The sequence below is a fragment of the Mya arenaria genome, chromosome 4 (genome assembly GCF_026914265.1).
Source record: "Mya arenaria isolate MELC-2E11 chromosome 4, ASM2691426v1".
In the NCBI taxonomy this organism is placed as follows: Eukaryota; Metazoa; Mollusca; class Bivalvia; order Myida; family Myidae; genus Mya; species Mya arenaria.
The window spans coordinates 78,333,599-78,352,764 of NC_069125.1; the positions used below are offsets into that span (position 1 = coordinate 78,333,599).

General features: G+C 39.3%; 2 protein-coding genes across 3 annotated transcripts in view; one reads left to right on the forward strand and one right to left on the reverse strand.

The window, feature by feature from the left end:
• The window catches only part of LOC128230447 (protein HIRA-like), a 257,743-nt gene that overhangs the window by 67,398 nt on the left and 171,179 nt on the right, over nucleotides 1-19,166 (forward strand).
• LOC128230444 (protein HIRA-like) overlaps nucleotides 628-19,166 on the reverse strand; it is a 37,422-nt gene continuing 18,883 nt past the window's right edge. For both annotated transcript variants that reach the window (XM_052942712.1, XM_052942711.1), the window contains 15 exons: nucleotides 18,323-18,393; nucleotides 17,986-18,091; nucleotides 15,289-15,543; nucleotides 15,034-15,119; nucleotides 14,411-14,645; nucleotides 14,118-14,212; nucleotides 13,750-13,879; nucleotides 11,228-11,335; nucleotides 10,813-10,970; nucleotides 9,910-10,130; nucleotides 8,792-8,894; nucleotides 8,238-8,357; nucleotides 7,317-7,477; nucleotides 3,853-3,944; nucleotides 628-2,283 (listed from right to left, as the gene is read on the reverse strand). In XM_052942712.1, the coding sequence (XP_052798672.1) occupies nucleotides 2,161-2,283; nucleotides 3,853-3,944; nucleotides 7,317-7,477; nucleotides 8,238-8,357; nucleotides 8,792-8,894; nucleotides 9,910-10,130; nucleotides 10,813-10,970; nucleotides 11,228-11,335; nucleotides 13,750-13,879; nucleotides 14,118-14,212; nucleotides 14,411-14,645; nucleotides 15,034-15,119; nucleotides 15,289-15,543; nucleotides 17,986-18,091; nucleotides 18,323-18,393 (2,064 nt within the window). In that variant the 3' untranslated portion in view covers nucleotides 628-2,160. The remainder of the gene's footprint in view (nucleotides 2,284-3,852; nucleotides 3,945-7,316; nucleotides 7,478-8,237; nucleotides 8,358-8,791; nucleotides 8,895-9,909; nucleotides 10,131-10,812; nucleotides 10,971-11,227; nucleotides 11,336-13,749; nucleotides 13,880-14,117; nucleotides 14,213-14,410; nucleotides 14,646-15,033; nucleotides 15,120-15,288; nucleotides 15,544-17,985; nucleotides 18,092-18,322; nucleotides 18,394-19,166) is intronic.

Consider the following 19,166-nt stretch of genomic DNA (forward strand, 5'->3'; position numbering starts at 1 on the left):
TACACATTTGCGATGTATGTAGTTAAATACTGCATGACATTGCTTGAATAATAATTCAACTATTTCTTAGATTTCATAGACAAAACATTCTGAATTCGTGAATATTTGGTAGAAAACGCGGCTTCTATGACCTTTAGGGTGTTTGAGTATGCAAGGAATTTTATTTGACCTAGTGGCATACTTTTTGACCGAAAGACGAATAACTTAATTTGACTATCCCCAATCTCATTAAAAAAATTCGAGGCGTTTGATCATGTTCGTTTCTCTATAAAGTTTAGTTTGGTGGAGAGATGATTCATCATCTGTTTTATATGAGATTGAACACCTGGCTGGTTAACCAGCCTATATAAAATCGGATACAAGGAGAATGGAAGGCATGTATGACAACCATATACATCAATGTTCCAAGGTTGTTCACTTCAAACCAATGATGAAACTGACACATTTGAATATTAATAGGTTAACGGGTCATAATTCCGAAGAGAAGTATTTTGCCTAACCCACATTATTACCAGGACGTATCGATGCCTCAAAGGACAGACAGTGCTGGTTGTATTGGAACATGAATATTTCTATTTCTAGGCTCTCGTAAAAAGAAGTGTGTACCTCGTTAATACAAACAAGCAATAACTGGTCTTCAATCTATTTATTAATCATGATCAGAAACAACGACAACAATGATAAATATGTACAGTAGCACATTGCACGGGACACAACACAAACATGACTACAGCACTGTCCCTCCACCTGTCACATGTACCTACACTAGGAAAGAAACAGTGTAGAATCACCCAACTTACAAGAGGTAAAACATGGCATACTAGTGATATACATGTAGAATTAGTATTCAAGAGATCTCATGACAGAGCAGCTGCATGTACCTACCTGAGATATACACATGTACACTGTGGTATACACATGTAGCTACCTGAGATATACACATGTACACTGGTATACACATGTAGCTACCTGAGATATACACATGTACACTGGTATACACATGTAGCTACCTGAGATATACACATGTACACTGGTATACACATGTAGCTACCTGAGATATACACATGTACACTGGTATACACATGTAGCTACCTGAGATATACACATGTACACTGTGGTATACACATGTAGCTACCTGAGATATACACATGTACACTGGTATACACATGTAGCTACCTGAGATATACACATGTACACTGGTATACACATGTAGCTACCTGAGATATACACATGTACCTACCTGAGATATACACATGTACCTACCTGAGATATACACATGTACCTACCTGAGATATACACATGTACCTACCTGAGATATACACATGTACCTACCTGAGATATACACATGTAGCTACCTGAGATATACACATGTACCTACCTGAGATATACACATGTACACTGTGGTATAGTGAGAAATGGCAAAATGGACTTCTTGGTGGCAAATTACTATTTTAAATATGTAGTCGATATAAACTGACTACTTCAGACCTGAGCAGTGTACCTGATATTTCTGTACATATATGTACAAATCTTGATCTGAAAGGGTGTACATACTACACAATATTTATAGTAACGTCAGTGATGTCTTCATAACAAGCGTCTACCATCCATATTATTGAGTATGTTAATCTATACCTTCAGTGTTTACATTCCAACTGTTAGTGACACTCAGATGTCTATGTTGAAATAAACCCATCTATGCTTGAACCTTAACCTGGAAGAACGCTACGACACAATACACTTGGTCACTGACTTGTAATGACTGTCAGCTACATAGTAATCAGGGAATCTCTGACTGTCTCACTCAGGTAGTGTATTTAAATCCAAGCAAGTGCATTTTTCAAAAAGGTTTCAGTTTCCCAATATATGTATTAAACTGTAAGATTGCACATTCATTTACATAATACAAATTCTAAATCAACAGTAACCTTAATAAAACATATACACAATTATTAATTCCATAATTTACTAATAGGCTTCTATGCAATGTCTGAGAATATATTCCAGTCTAATCCAACAACAAACTGCCCTATTGTCTGTCTCTGTAAGTGGACAAGGCCTCTCCCATGGTGTTGCTGTCCCTGTATATTGGAGGGTTAGGTTGTGTGTCCCATTTTCGGTGGGTTGGAGGGGTCAAACAGGTAACCAGGCCAGGTGGGGTCAGGTAGTGTCAGGTGCCATGTCTAGCTGCTCCTGGAACTCGGTGTAGAGACGCTGCAGGGCCTTCAGGTTCTCACTGAACAATGGCAGGACCTCCTTCAGAAGGGTTCGCTTCTTGATGCCCTGGGAACAGACAAAGACATGTGCTCATACATAATAGTTGTTGTGGCTATGGGTTTGCTTTTAATGCCCTGGGAACAGACAAAGACATGGGCTCATACATAATAGTTGTTGTGGCTATGGGTTTGCTTTTAATGCCCTGGGAACAGACAAAGACATGGGCTCATACATACATGTAATTGTTGTTGTGGCTGTGGGTTTGCTTTTAATGCCCTGGGAACAGACAAAGACATGGGCTCATACATAATAGTTGTTGTGGCTATGGGTTTGCTTTTAATGCCCTGGGAACAGACAAAGACATGGGCTCATACATAATAGTTGTTGTGGCTGTGGGTTTGCTTTTAATGCCCTGGGAACAGACAAAGACATGGGCTCATACATAATAGTTGTTGTGGCTGTGGGTTTGCTTTTAATGCCCTGGGAACAGACAAAGACATGGGCTCATACATAATAGTTGTTGTGGCTGTGGGTTTGATTTTTAATGCCCTGGGGACAGACAAAGACATGGGCTCATACATAATAGTTGTTGTGGCTATGGGTTTGCTTTTTAACACCCTGGGGACAGACAAAGACATGGGCTCATACATAATAGTTTTTGTGGCTATGGGTTTGATTTTTAATGCCCTTGGAAACAGACAAAGACATGGGCTCATACATAATAGTTGTTGTGGCTATGGGTTTGCTTTTTAATGCCCTGAGGACAGACAAAGACATGGGCCCATACATAAAAGTTGTTGTGGCTATGGGTTTGCTTTTTAATGCCCTGAGGACAGACAAAGACATGGGTTTATACATAATAGTTGTTGTGGCTATGGGTTTGCTTTTAATGCCCTAGGGACAGACAAAGATATGGGATCATATATGATAGTTGTGGGGGCTATTGGCTCGTTTCTTAATGCCCTGGGGACAGACAAAGGCATGGGCTCATATATCATAGTTGTGGGAGCTATTAGCTTGTTTCTTAATGCCATGGGGACAGACAAAAACATGGGCTCATGTATAATAGTTGTTGTGGCTATGGGTTTGCTTTTTAATGCCATGGGGACAGACAAAGACATGGGCACATATAAAATTATGATAGTTGTGGGGGCTATTGGCTCGTTTCTTTGTGCCCTGGGGACAGACAAAGACATTGGCTCATACAAAATAGTTGTGGGTGCTATTGGCTCGTTTTTTAATGCCCTGGGGACAGTCAGAGACATGGGCTCATACATAATAGTTGTTGTGGCTGGTTTGGTTATTATGCCCTATGGGCAGACAAAGACATGGGCTCATATATGATACTTGTGGGAGCCATGGGCTCTTTCGATGCCCTGGGGACAGACATAAACATGGTAGTAATTGGGGCTCTGTTACTAAAGCTTATCATAGCATGTATTTTTATATTATCTGGCTACTGATTTAGTTTTAAATGTGTTCTAGTTCTACTTATTTTGGGCTGGGTTGTAGCTTATTTTGGTATTTTTCTGTCTATACTCAGGTAGCAGTAAAAACTCAAAACAAAAGCTGTTTATATAGCAGGTAAGGTGTATATGTGGTAATGTTAATGTTATGGCATTTTTGCCACTATACCAGTATGGAGTGTTCCCAGGTATGTTTGCTGGATGTCTTGATGATGGGACCGAGCAGGCCTGAACACACCTCTCGCAGCTGGCTCTCCAAGCCTGCAAAAAAAGAAAAAATATGACAGTTGGAGGATATATTTTGAAAAAACACACCTTGTTAACCCTGACCTTTAAAGAATGGTTCTACTAAAAACTTTGACTTGTCACAGGATAGTTGGATTGATGGCTACTTTGTAAAAAAGTATATGGGAATCTGCATTTTGCATTTGGTATTATCTTCTTTAAATAGTGCCTCAGTCACACTTCCATATAGACTACAAAGTACATACAGGCTGTATGATACAGCTATAGCAACAATCACAAATCTGAAAAGAATTACCAGTGTTTTGTTAGTAGCAAATTTACATTATTTTGCATAAATGAAGCATGGAATCTAACAGTAAGCAATGATGAGCCTGATTTAAAACACATTCTACGTGTACAATAAACATTGTTAAACAATATGTCATTTTCACAATTTAATGTAACATATTGGGGCATTGTGTTGCTTTTTTCACAAGTCAATGTGACATATTGGGGACTGTGTTGCTTCTTTCACAAGTCTATGTAACGTATTGGGGATTGTGTTGCTTCTTTCACAAGTCAATGTGACATGTTGGGGACTGTGTTGCTTCTTTCACAAGTCTATGTAACGTATTGGGGATTGTGTTGCTTTTTTCACAAGTCAATGTGACATATTGGGGACTGTGTTGCTTCTTTCACAAGTCTATGTAACGTATTGGGGATTGTGTTGCTTCTTTCACAAGTCAATGTAAAATGTAGGGGCATTGTGTGGCTTCTTTCACAAGTCAATGTAACATGTTGGGGGCATTGTGTGGCTTCTTTCACAAGTCAATGTAACATGCTGGGTCATTGTGTGGCTTCTTTCACAAGTCAATGTAACATGCTGGGTCATTGTGTGGCTTCTTTCACAAGTCAATGTAACATGCTGGGTCATTGTGTGGCTTCATTCACAATTTAATGTAACATGTTGGGGAATTGTGTGGCTTCTTTCACAAGTCAATGTGACATGTTGGGGAATTGTGTGGCTTTTTTCACAAGTCAATGTGACATGTTGGGGATTGTGTTGCTTCTTTCAAAAGTCAATGTAACATGTTGGGGCATTGTGTTGCTTCTTTCACAAGTCAATGTAACATGTTGGGGCATAGTGTTGCTCTTACACAAGTCAATGTAACATGTTGGGGCATTGTGTGGCTTTTTTCACAAGTCAATGTAACATGCTGGGTCATTGTGTGGCTTCTTTCACAAGTCAATGTAACATGCTGGGTCATTGTGTGGCTTCATTCACAATTTAATGTAACATGTTGGGGAATTGTGTGGCTTCTTTCACAAGTCAATGTGACATGCTGGGGAATTGTGTGGCTTTTTTCACAAGTCAATGTAACATGTTGGGGATTGTGTTGCTTCTTTCAAAAGTCAATGTAACATGTTGGGGCATTGTGTTGCTTCTTTCACAAGTCAATGTAACATGTTGGGGCATTATGTTGCTCTTTCACAAGTCAATGGAACATGTGGGGATTGTGTTGCTTCTTTCACAAGTCAATGGAACATGTTGGGGGCATTGTGTTGCTTCTTTCACAAGTCAATGTAACATGTTGGGGGCATTGTGTTGCTTCTTTCACAAGTCAAATTAACATATTGGGGGCATTGTGTGGCTTCTTTCACAACTTAATGTTAACATTGGTTGGGGCATTGTGTTGCTTCTTGCACAATTTAATGTAACATGTTGGGGATTGTGTTGCTTCTTTCACAAGTCAATGTGACATATTGGGGACTGTGTTGCTTCTTTCACAAGTCTATGTAACGTATTGGGGATTGTGTTGCTTTTTTCACAAGTCAATGTGACATATTGGGGACTGTGTTGCTTCTTTCACAAGTCTATGTAACGTATTGGGGATTGTGTTGCTTCTTTCACAAGTCAATGTAAAATGTAGGGGCATTGTGTGGCTTCTTTCACAAGTCAATGTAACATGTTGGGGGCATTGTGTGGCTTCTTTCACAAGTCAATGTAACATGCTGGGCCATTGTGTGGCTTCTTTCACAAGTCAATGTAACATGCTGGGTCATTGTGTGGCTTCTTTCACAAGTCAATGTAACATGCTGGGTCATTGTGTGGCTTCATTCACAATTTAATGTAACATGTTGGGGAATTGTGTGGCTTCTTTCACAAGTCAATGTGACATGTTGGGGAATTGTGTGGCTTTTTTCACAAGTCAATGTGACATGTTGGGGATTGTGTTGCTTCTTTCAAAAGTCAATGTAACATGTTGGGGCATTGTGTTGCTTCTTTCACAAGTCAATGTAACATGTTGGGGCATAGTGTTGCTCTTACACAAGTCAATGTAACATGTTGGGGCATTGTGTGGCTTTTTTCACAAGTCAATGTAACATGCTGGGTCATTGTGTGGCTTCTTTCACAAGTCAATGTAACATGCTGGGTCATTGTGTGGCTTCATTCACAATTTAATGTAACATGTTGGGGAATTGTGTGGCTTCTTTCACAAGTCAATGTGACATGCTGGGGAATTGTGTGGCTTTTTTCACAAGTCAATGTGACATGTTGGGGATTGTGTTGCTTCTTTCAAAAGTCAATGTAACATGTTGGGGCATTGTGTTGCTTCTTTCACAAGTAAATGTAACATGTTGGGGCATTATGTTGCTCTTTCACAAGTCAATGGAACATGTGGGGATTGTGTTGCTTCTTTCACAAGTCAATGGAACATGTTGGGGGCATTGTGTTGCTTCTTTCACAAGTCAATGTAACATGTTGGGGGCATTGTGTTGCTTCTTTCACAAGTCAAATTAACATATTGGGGGCATTGTGTGGCTTCTTTCACAACTTAATGTTAACATTGGTTGGGGCATTGTGTTGCTTCTTGCACAATTTAATGTAACATGTTGGGGATTGTGTTGCTTCTTTCACAAGTCAATGTAACCTGTTGGGGCATTGTGTGGCTTCTTGCATAATTCAATGTAACATGCAGGGGCATTGTGTGGCTTCTTTCACAAGTCAATGATACATGTTGGGGCATTATGTTGCTTCTTTCACAAGTCAATGTAACATGTTTGGGCAATGTGTTGCTTCTTTCACAATTTAAAGAGCCCTTAAAATACTGAAGCACTTTGTGTCACAATATTGTGGTTATCTATGCACGAATGGACTGACTTCTGGGAAGGAAAGACTGCCATTGTGTATACCCATTTAAATTCTGTTTTGCTGACATATAATAAAGCATGATATTTAACTTAAGGGAAAAAGCTTAATGTTGATGTGAAACTCTTGATCTTTGTATTTCACATTTTGAATTTTATTCATCCAAATTTAAATTAGAAACAAACAAACTGTTAAATTTTAGATAGTTCAGATTTTTTTTTTCCATAAAATTGGAAGCAGAGTAAGAATGTATCTACCTTCCTGTACAAGATATCGCACATATGTGTGGAGCCAGAAGCGGTACTCTGCAGGCGACTGGAGGGCGAGGCAAGCTTGAAGCTGGGACTCGAGATGGCTCAACGTGCACAGCTGCCTGGTGTCCGCAGCAGACTGAACCAGTCGCTCTGTACCTCCATGTCTGATACGTAAACAGTGATTATAGGTTAAGTATATATGTGTAAATATATAAACTGCGTAAGGGGCAACATATCATACAGCAGTTTTAGCCTACTGCGTTAATACAATTCCTGTATAAGATGAAATCAGGTCAGGGTCATTTTCAATGTTAAACATTAAAGCCAATAAGAATGTGACCAATTGATGGTTTGATGTGTACGTCATTAAATGTAATCATAAACCTTGTTTATTTTTTTGTCTAATGAATCGGTTCTTGAAAATCAAATTGCATTATCATACTGATAAAAGGTGTGGTGTGGAGGGCAGTGAGTGTGCCTGCATGTTTGGAAGTGAGCCGTGGCTTTGTGTCGCAATGACTCACCTGTCTTATGTGGTGTTGAGGGCAGTGTGTGCGCCTGCATGGTTGGAAGTGAGGCATGGCTCTGAGTGGTAATGACTCACCTTTCCTGTGTGGTGTGTAGGGCAGTGAGAGTGCCTGCATGTTTGGAAGTGAGGCGTGGCTTCGTGTGGTAATGACTTACCTTTCCTGTGTGGTGTGGAGGGCAGTGAATGTGCCTGTATTTTTGGAAGTGAGGTGTGGCTTCGTGTGGTAATGACTCACCTTTCCTGTGTGGTGTGGAGGGCAGTGAGTGTGCCTGCATGTTTGGAAATGAGGTGAGGCTTCGTGTGGTAATGACTAACCTTTCCTGTGTAATGTGGAGGGCAGTGAGTGTGCCTGCATGTTTGGAAGTGAGGCGTGGCTTCGTGTGGTAATGACTAACCTTTCCTGTGTAATGTGGAGGGCAGTGAGTGTGCCAGCATGTTTGGAAGTGAGGCGTGGCTTCGTGTGGTAATGACTCGAGCTCTGGCTGACCCTGTCACTCCTGTCCTGAACCAACAACCTGCAAGGACATGGCAAGATTTTTGATGTGCAAAATTAAAAACTTGGCATAATCAACTTTTAAAAGGCTTCAAAATGTAATTCGGTGCCATAAAAAAAAACAGTGAATTAGTAATGCAATGCATTTGGGTTCATTACATAAAAGCAGCTTATTCTAGCTTGAAAGGACCAAGATAAAGGGACCATCTTTTTAATGAGTGTTCAAAAAAATATCATAAGATCTATAATTTCAATCCTATTTAAGGAATGTAACAAATCAAATGAAAAACTTTACCTAAACTTGCCTTAAAGCTTAGTTTCGAAAAAGATATAATATCTACTGAGACATATTTATTTAAGAAGTGTTTCATTGAATTTTACAGAAGATATACTTCAGTAATGCCATGTACATTTGTATACAGAGAGTAAACACCACTGTCAAGCAGTATAGATTACCATGAAGCGAGGTCTGGGGAGAATGTAAACGATCGGTGACTTGACAGGGTGACCACTGGCACACATTCTGTGCTCAAAACCGCCTTCTTCACACGTTCTTCACCTGGACAAAACAGGCAAGTGATAAAGTATACAACAAGCTTTTATACTTAATTATTTACTTCGAAAGAGTAAGTCTTCTAGAATTTAAAGAAAACTAGAAGCGCCGAAACCAGGTTTTTGTTATGGGCAATCAGAAATTATAGCCAATTAATTTGTTGTATGAGCAAGTTCAATCTGCAGCTTCATATAAGCTATATTCATATAATCGGTCAATGCTAACTAAAGTTATTGGGCAGAAACCATTTTTCTATTTTAAGTAACAGTGACCTTGACCATTTTTCTATTTTAAGTAATAGTGACCCTGACCTTAGCCCCTCCCCACTCAAAAGCAATCCCAAGCTAGCTCTTCACATAAGCAACTTACACACCAAGTTTCATCAATATCGGTCAATGCTAACTTAAGTTATTGGGCAGAAACCATTTTTCTATTTTAAGTAACAGTGACCTTGACCTTAGCCCCTCCCCCCTCAACAGCAATCCCAAGCTAGCTCTTCACATAAGCTACCTACATACCAACTTTCGTCAATATCTATCAATCCTAACTAAAGTTATTGGGCAGAAACCATTTTTCTATTTTTAGTAACAGGCGACCTTGACCTTAGCCCCACCCCCCTCAAAAGCCATCCCAAGCTAGCTCTTCACATAAGCAACTTACACACCAAGTTTCATCAATATCTGTCAATGCTAACTAAAGTTATTGGGCAGAAACCATTTTTCTATTTTAAGTAACAGTGACCTTGACCATTTTTCTATTTTAAGTAATAGTGACCTTGACCATAGCCCCTCCCCACTCAAAAGCAATCCCAAGCTAGCTCTTCACATAAGCAACTTACACACCAAGTTTCGTCAATATCTATCAATGATAACTTAAGTTATTGAACAAAAACCAATGTTTGACGATCGCCCGCCCGCCCGTCCGCCCAACGACAACCTCATTCTAATAACCCGGTTTTCGTTGAACACCTGGTTAAAAATACCAACACAAAGAAACACTAACAAATGTTGGAATGTTTTACGTTTAATTATTCCTGAGAGTTGTTCATTTTTGATGATGCACTGTTTCTTCTGCACATTCCACAGGTAGAGGGCGCCAGTGCAGGTGACGGCCAGCACATGGCAACCATGTACGTCCAGGATGGACACCTTGGATGACAGCATGAGATTCGGCAGAGCCTTCTGGCCAATCTCATTGTACACTGACAGACAGCAGTTAGTACAGGAGACCGCCGTAATTGTCCTGCAAACAAATACAACAATTATTAAATTTAATCATTACACAAGTTTAATATAAATTAATACGTACAAACTAGAGCTAACACAAAAGTGATGACCACCCTTGCACACTGCCTTAATACACGATGTTAATGGTTAACTTGAGCAATTATTCTAGGACTACACTTGAAAATCAAACACAACATTTATGCAAAAACAAAAGTAAAGTTCTTGTTATTGACAAGATTGAAGTGGAAAATACATTTAATGTTGTCTTGATGTTGAGCTTCTTTTTGTTTAATTTATAACAGCATGACACATCCAAACAAGAAAATATAAATATGTTGTAGTCGGAAATCACAAAATTTATTCAAATAAGCGACTCAAAATTAAGATTTAGACTGATGTTACTGAAAACTGTTTGTAACCTTGCGACAAGTAAAATATGAGTTTATACCTGTCGCCATGTGAAGAAATATTTATTTTCATATTGCCTGGAGTCTATGAAGGGCCATAATTTGTATTCAGGTCAATATGAAGTTATGTAACCCAATTGTGTGATGGCCCTTTACGGCTTTGTGAAGTATTAAATCAACTAAATGAAGGGTACCTAAGAAATCCCAACTTGCCCCAAAACCTTAACCGCCCTAAACCTTTAACTTAAGTTCCTTAGTCAATCAGGGGCCATAATTTGTATTAAGGATGACCTGGATCCTGCCACGGCAGTAGCTGGAGTGGAGAGGACCTGCTGCCATATGGGGTCGCCACCCCGTGCCACGCACAGACGACTCAACATCACGCCTCCAGAGGGTACATTGTTCTCCACGGTGACTGTCAATGCACCTTCTCCCGAGTCTGCCAACACCTTCAACACAGGGTTAAGAAGAGTCGTCATTAGTAAGCCTTCATAATGTAGTACTTGGGTTGATGCTTAAATATTCATTCTATTTATTACAATATCCTGCTATTAAGAAGCCATAAACTTATATATATATATATAATGCTACATTTAATAAGCTGTTATATAGGTATGGGATGTCTTCAGATTAATATTGAGAAGACTGTTCATTATAACTGCATGTCTACTACTGTCTGACATCAGTGTGGGGAGTCTGGGAGTACCTGTACAGAAAGACGTTTCTCTGTTGCTGGCACTGGGATGAGGATTTCTGGGGCAGATGTCAGGTGCCTGGCCACTGGCCTTTCAACCGCAGCTTGGCCCGACTGAGCCTAGAGCAGAGAAACCATGTACAGAAACATGTCTAAGATTGAACACAACAAATGACTTATAGTTGATTTCCTGATAAAGCTGAAATTATACCATAATGAAAAGTACAAAATCTTTAATCAAGAATGCATAACTTATTTTTCAGGCAGACCATGATTCATGGATGATATGATTGTATAAGCCATGAGGAATTGGGTGTTTCTTTTATATTTAACAAAAGTATTTCAAATATATCATATTTTTGTTTCACTACTGACATTGTTAATTGTTACTCTGCCTGGTAAATTATCAGGTTTGGTAACTTATTCAAGTACCGGTAGCATAGCGTAGTTTGTTAGATATGGAGTTATAATGATTGTTAACCTTACACAAATATCTCAGTGTTTCAAGTGAACCAATCAACTAATATATCAACTTTCAATATTGTAGTCCACAGTTAACACTGCAGTGGGCCATTATACACGTATGCAAAAAATGCACTGTTATGCAGATTATTATTCCTTAAACCCTCATAATATAATATCTGCCTTTGTACGGATTGATTGTAGTATAGGTCTATATATGTTGTGGGATATATACATTGTTTCAATGTAATGTGTAATGATTGCACCATTGTTTACCTTGCCTCACATAATGTGCATGTATTTGTATATGTTCCATAATCCATATTATATGGATTTTTTATATGTGCTGTTGCAGACGTTATAGATATTACCAATGTTATCAAAATTATGATATCATAGAGAGATATACAGTAAACATCGTTAAGTGGTTTGTGCAAATATTTGTGTTGTTTTATTGATTCTGTTCTCCAAATCTATTGCCTTTTACAGATCAAAAGGTAGCCTGGGGACAGTGGCTCCCAAATTAATAGGTCAGCGTGACCTAGACATATATGGTAAGCAGCATGTGGAACTGGTAGTGATACACACTTCACATCTGGCCAGTGACACAAGAAATAAGTGAACTAGTGCAAGCTGGGTTAGTAAAGAGTGATTAAGGCGCCCCACCCATACTAGAATAAATTTTTATGTAATCTTCAAGAGAGGGTTCCATGTATTAAGCGATACAACTTGGTGGCAATTACAGTAAATATATATTTATTTAAAAAAAAATTAATTCACTATTGCATTGATATAAGTGTTGTGAATAATATTTCATTGGTTGTATGTACCGGGATTGAGCATGTTGATTGATATCATTATTTGTATTTAAAGTTCAGTCCCATTGTAATATTTTTCAACTTTTCAATATCAACCATCACTGTATAGATTAGTTCAATATTAATAGGGCATCACTGTCTATAAACAAGCGACCCATGTTCTTACATATCAAGGTGAAGCATAGTAGTTTACACTAGGATTATCAGTTCACAGAGTAGTAATGAAGTGATCAATATGAGGTGTGGCCTTTGATTTTCATCATCTTTGATGACCAGTAATATATTAAGATTCCTGTTATTTCATTTCTGTTTTGTTTGACATTGATTATATTGCCTGTGTTGGTAAACAATTTTCAAGCAGGTGCATGCTGCTGTGCATGGAAAGAAACTGACCTCTGAGAAGCAGCCAGCCGCATGCAGATGCCCCGCCCCCACACCATGGGAGGCACCCGTGGGTTGCCATTGGAATCATCACATATTTGACCTCACATATTCAGTGTGATTTCAAGCGTATGTGCTTATGTATTATGCTATAAGTGTATGCTATTGATCGCATTGTGTTAAAATAAATATTTTGAAAGTATTGCTATATTGGTGTTGTTAGTGATTAGGGTTCATGTGAATTTGTGATTCAGTGCATTGATCAAGTGAATGAAATAAAGTAAATTCTGGGTTGAATATAGCGCCTACTAAGCTGTATCATGTTGACACTGATCAACTGTATAGACTTTAACTGCACCTGTAGTGGGAACAAGAAACTGTGATGGCTAATTGCACAAAGGGGACGAAATAGAACTTAGGAATGTGTGAAAGGAAGAGCAAGGAAACACATAAAGTGAAAAGAAGAAAAGAATGAAATGAGAGGCAAGAAAGCTCTAAATCTAAGGCTGTGAGATGAGAAAATAAAGTTGCCGCAGTTGTACAAGTTAAAGAAAAAGACAGGATTGAAAGTGTTAAAGAGAAAAAGTTAGAAAAGTATTTGGAGAAACTTGAACTAATTATTGAGGAAAGTGATGTTAAAAGTACTGGTGATGAAAAGGATGAAATTGAAAATAAGGTAGCAGTAAATTTCTTTATCATCATTCTCTTTCGAATTCACTGGTATGTTATTTTCAATTTAATCTGATTTATGCATGTTTTCATGTAGGAGCCTGTTCTTGCAATTCCTTGTGTTTAAACAGTTAAAGATTTGAAAGCTTGTCATTTACCTTTTTTGTACTATTTAACACTATATCATAGTTAATGGTTACATACAGGTAGACTGGGTGTGGTGAAGGGGGTGGTAGTTGCAGGTTGAGATCTGTCCTTGTCGGCAAGGCGCGGCCGTCCTCTCTTACGTGGCGGCTCATCCTTGTCATGCTTCCGCTTCAATGAAAGGCCCTTCCTACATAAATACATAATGACTCATGTGTTAACCTGTAACAATATATATATCTTTAAACTGTTAAAACTGATTTTAAGTGTTCATCTGTTACTGACAAGTCTAACCAGGAGGAAACATGTAATAATTGTGACAAATGCAGCCTAGACATCTATAACTGGGTAATCTAAAGTTTTCACAGTTACTGCTAATGACCATTTACATCCATGTTATGTTCTTGCTCTGTACATGTACTACATACTTCTCTGCCGAACTTGAGATCTTGTGTAGGTTGGAAGACTTTGGTGTGTCAGGTGCTTTGGATGCATCTTTTTGGTTGTCTAATGCAGACAAGGGCTGTAAAAACATTATAAATGAAAGTGATTCATGTCCTAACCTTCCTTCACCAATAAGAATGAGATGGGTAAACAATATACTTCCCAGCAACAGTTATGTACATCTATGTTATAACCAGGTAAAGCGCTATAAGGTACTCAGAAGCTGATATTTGCAATCTGTTATTTATGTGTTGAATTTATGGTGAATCAAAACTACCTGCACCACCGCATCAATGGACTTATCACCACCAGCAGTGACAGGTGAGATGGAGGAGTTGGACTTAGGTGTGCTCTCCAGAGTCCCGGGACGGACTGGGGAGGTTGCAGGGGGAGACATCAACCCGCTCAGTGTTACCACATTCTTGCGTTCTATCTGGATGCTGGTACCTCCCTTTGATGTCTTAAACTGGATCTTACTTCCGGTATTACCTGTAAAGGGTTCTGGTGCAGCTCTGTAAGACACAAACAATAATTAACACTACCAGTAGAACTATGCAGTGCTAGTGCGCCAAACTAAAAGGTCAATATCTTCAGTACTTTATCACAGTAAACCCAGTTAAACTTTAATTCAAATATGGTAATTTGGCCCAAAATATTCTAATTAACACTTTCTAAAAGGACATTACACCTTAAAGAATTCAACAAGAGTAACACAAAATGTTGAACAAAGGTGTAGTTTAACTCTAACCAGGTAAAATTTTATGGTACTATCTATCTGTAAAACATTTGGAATGCGTCTTTAAAGATTTTACGCTTATCAACAGGTACACATTGGTTTAATACAATTTTGATGTTTTGGCAATTAACATATTTGCTATCCATATCTCAACAAACACGCACCCAACCTCCGGCTCTGATGGTATAAAGATGGGTGTGATCCTGCGTCTCCCGTCGGGAGTCTTCGTCTCTATCTGCTTGTCTGTTGGCTGTGAAATACAAAGCCACTCAAATACCAGACATTAAATAAAGTAATGTTCGCAAAACCTACCGTATGTTTCCACTTTGGTACCAAAAGAATATTAAATTTTTGACTAAGAAGCTGGCCTCCTATAACATAATTTTTTTTATTATTTCTAAATGAGCAGTCATGTGTACCTTAAAGGGAGAACCGGTGATGTCCTTGCCCCTGTAGATAATGGACGACTTGGTCGGGGTGGAGTTGGATGTGTTGGAAAGTCGGCTACGCTCCTCAGGGGACGTGACCAGGCTTGTTGATGACAAGATGCTCATGTTCTGCTGCTGCTGCTGCTGTAGTCGGAGCAGGTCTGCAGACTCAATGATCTGGCTAGCCCCACCACTGCTGGACGTCTTATGTACAGCCTTCCCATAGATTTTCTCTAGCAGGTGAAGCTGTAACACAAAAACACCAGCTCATACAACAGGCCCTTGAACATTACACTCACACACACACAGACTCACGTACATATGCTCACACACACAGACTCACGTACATATGCTCACACACACAGACTCACGTACATATGCTCACACACACAGACTCACGTACATATGCTCACACACACAGACTCACGTACATATGCTCACACACACAGACTCACATACATATGCTCACACACACAGACTCACGTACATATGCTCACACACACAGACTCACGTACATATGCTCACACACACAGACTCACGTACATATGCTCACACACACAGACTCACGTACATATGCTCACACACACAGACTCCATACATACGCTCACAAAAACAGACTCATGTACATATGCTCACACATACAGACTCGCATACATTTTACTTTTTTACTATTGGTCCGCCACCTCAATTGAAAAAAAAAGAAATCGACTAATATATCAATATTTCTTTAAAATTTTATATTCTTTTGAGGTTAAAGGCATATCAATAGCAGTTGACCAATTGTTTAAATTGCTTAAATCTTTTGTAATTATGCATTACAACTCAACAACAAGAGATGTTAGTGAAACATTTATGCCCCCTTGGGAGCCAAATTGTTAGTAGGATTTGGACACTTAAATAAACAAGAGATGTTTGTCAAACATTATGCCCCCTGAGCGCCAAGTTGCCAGAAATATTTGGACAATTGAATGAAATATGCATGGACTGAAATGACAGCTGATTTGTCATTGGATGCATATGAGGCAGGTCATCTACTGGTCATACCTAATCTTCATGTCAAGTTTGATGACCATAGGTCCGGGAATTGTTGAGTTATCACTCGGACAAGCTTTGGTCTTCCAACAGACCGACCGACATGTGCAAAGCAATTATATAACCCCTCTGCTTCGAAGGGGGGCATAATTAAACTAGATGTTCACTGAAAACTGATACTTCAACTCATGCATTTAGTGACATATAAATTTCTACTGTCTACTATATAAGAAAATAAAATATGGACAATCAGAAAACCTTTTTTCAGCTTACAGTCACACTGACCTTGACCTTTGACCCACTGACCTCAAAATCAATAGGGTTCATCTGCTGGTCATGACCAATAAGCCTACCTAGTATGAGGTCCCTGGGTCAAAGCGTTCTCAAGTTATTGATCGGAAACCGTTTTTCATGTTAAGGTCACACTGACCTTGACCTTTGACCTCAAAATCAATAGGGTTCATCTGCTGGTCATGACCAATACACCTACCAAGTATGAGGTTCCTGGGTCAAAGCGTTCTCAAGTTATTGATCGGAAACCGTTCTTCATGTAAAGGTCACACTGACCTTGACCTTTGACCCACTGACCTCAAAATCAATAGGGTTCATCTGCTGGTCATGACCAATAAGCCTACCTAGTATGAGGTCCCTGGGTCAAAGCGTTCTCAAGTTATTGATCGGAAACCGTTTTTCATGTTAAGGTCACACTGACCTTGACCTTTGACCCACTGACCTCAAAATCAATAGGGTTCATCTGCTGGTCATGACCAATACACCTACCAAGTATGAGGTTCCTGGGTCAAAGCGTTCTCAAGTTATTGATCGGAAACCGTTTTTCATGTAAAGGTCACACTGACCTTGACCTTTGACCCACTGACCTCAAAATCAATAGGGTTCATCTGCTGGTGATGACCAATACACATACCAAGTATGAGGTCCCTCGGTCAAAGCGTTCTCAAGTTATTGATCGGAAACCATTTGGTATTCCGACCGACCGACCGACAGACAGACCGACCGACCGACCGACCGACCGACCGACATGTGCAAAACAATATACCCCACTTTTTTCAAAAGGGGGCATAAATATGGACAATCAGAAAACCTTTTTTCAGCTTACAGTCACACTGACCTTGACCTTTGACCCACTGACCTCAAAATCAATAGGGTTCATCTGCTGGTCATGACCAATAAGCCTACCTAGTATGAGGTCCCTGGGTCAAAGCGTTCTCAAGTTATTGATCGGAAACCGTTTTTCATGTTAAGGTCACACTGACCTTGACCTTTGACCCACTGACCTCAAAATCAATAGGGTTCATCTGCTGGTCATGACCAATACACCTACCAAGTATGAGGTTCCTGGGTCAAAGCGTTCTCAAGTTATTGATCGGAAACCGTTTTTCATGTAAAGGTCACACTGACCTTGACCTTTGACCCACTGACCTCAAAATCAATAGGGTTCATCTGCTGGTGATGACCAATACACATACCAAGTATGAGGTCCCTCGGTCAAAGCGTTCTCAAGTTATTGATCGGAAACCATTTGGTATTCCGACCGACCGACAGACAGACAGACCGACCGACCGACCGACATGTGCAAAACAATATACCCCACTTTTTTCAAAAGGGGGCATAAAAATAAACACTTAGACATTGTACCGTGTCAGCCTTGCTCATGGGAGTTCCAATCTCCTCTGGTTTGAATTGTATGTAGGCGACTGTCCCATCACACGAACAACACAGCAGCTCAGAACCACAGCTCGCCCTGATGCATGACAAATAAACATAAGCATGATATACCTTTACTCTACATACGTGTACAGGTAATCTAAAGTGCAATAACTGCATTTATGGGCAATTACTTTAATACAAGCTGATATATGTCTATTGGTGCCATCTTTTGCTTTTGTTACAGGCATAGTTTAAGAAAAAGAACAAAAAAGCTGTGCCTTCTGCACAGTTTGCCAAGTATATAGCAGTGTACAAAGTAACCCACCAGGTGATATCGAGAATGGAGTTGGTGAAGAGCTCATGGGTCACCACGAGGGGACGCTTTAGGGCTGTCAACTGAAACAAAACAAATATACAACATGCTCAGCACATGGCTACACTCGCAAACATGGCTTCAGTATACCTGCAAAACCTGGTATACATTTCAAGCATGCTTGATATAATTTACAAATACAACAAGAGGGCTAAAATGGCCCTATATTGTTAACTAGTGAATCAATAGATTGGTTTTGTGAATCATTCCATTTAACAAAAATGAACAAGAGGGCCAAGATGATCAAATTTTATATGGAATCCGACAATAAACAAAAATTGAATGGACCCTATATCTCTCACCTGATTAGTCAAAGGGTACTTAGTTACTGATCGAACAACATATGTGACGCCACCGTTTTTAAACAGACGTATAAGAACATGAAAATTATGTTTTTGTATAAAAGCAATATTCCTGTGAAGTTTGGTTGAAATTGTCCCAGTGGTTAAGGAGTGGCAGTTGTTTGATTGAAAATGTTCATGATGAACGGATGATGGACAATAACCCTATCACAATAGCTCACGCTTAGCACTTTGAGCTCAGGTGTTGTTCCCTAATAAGACTATGTAAAACAAGTGAACAACAGGTCATGGTCAGTATTGACAACAGAGACACACAATATGAGCATGGTAGAGGACCACAAGTCAATGCTATGAACCAAATAAAAAAATAGGTGTGTTTTAGGTAACGCTGCCAAAAAAAATAGGGTAGGTAGGTCGGAATATTTTTTTTTTTTTTTTTTTGATATATTGATTTCAGTAACTGTTGACTCAGAAAGTAACAAAAATAAAAGTAA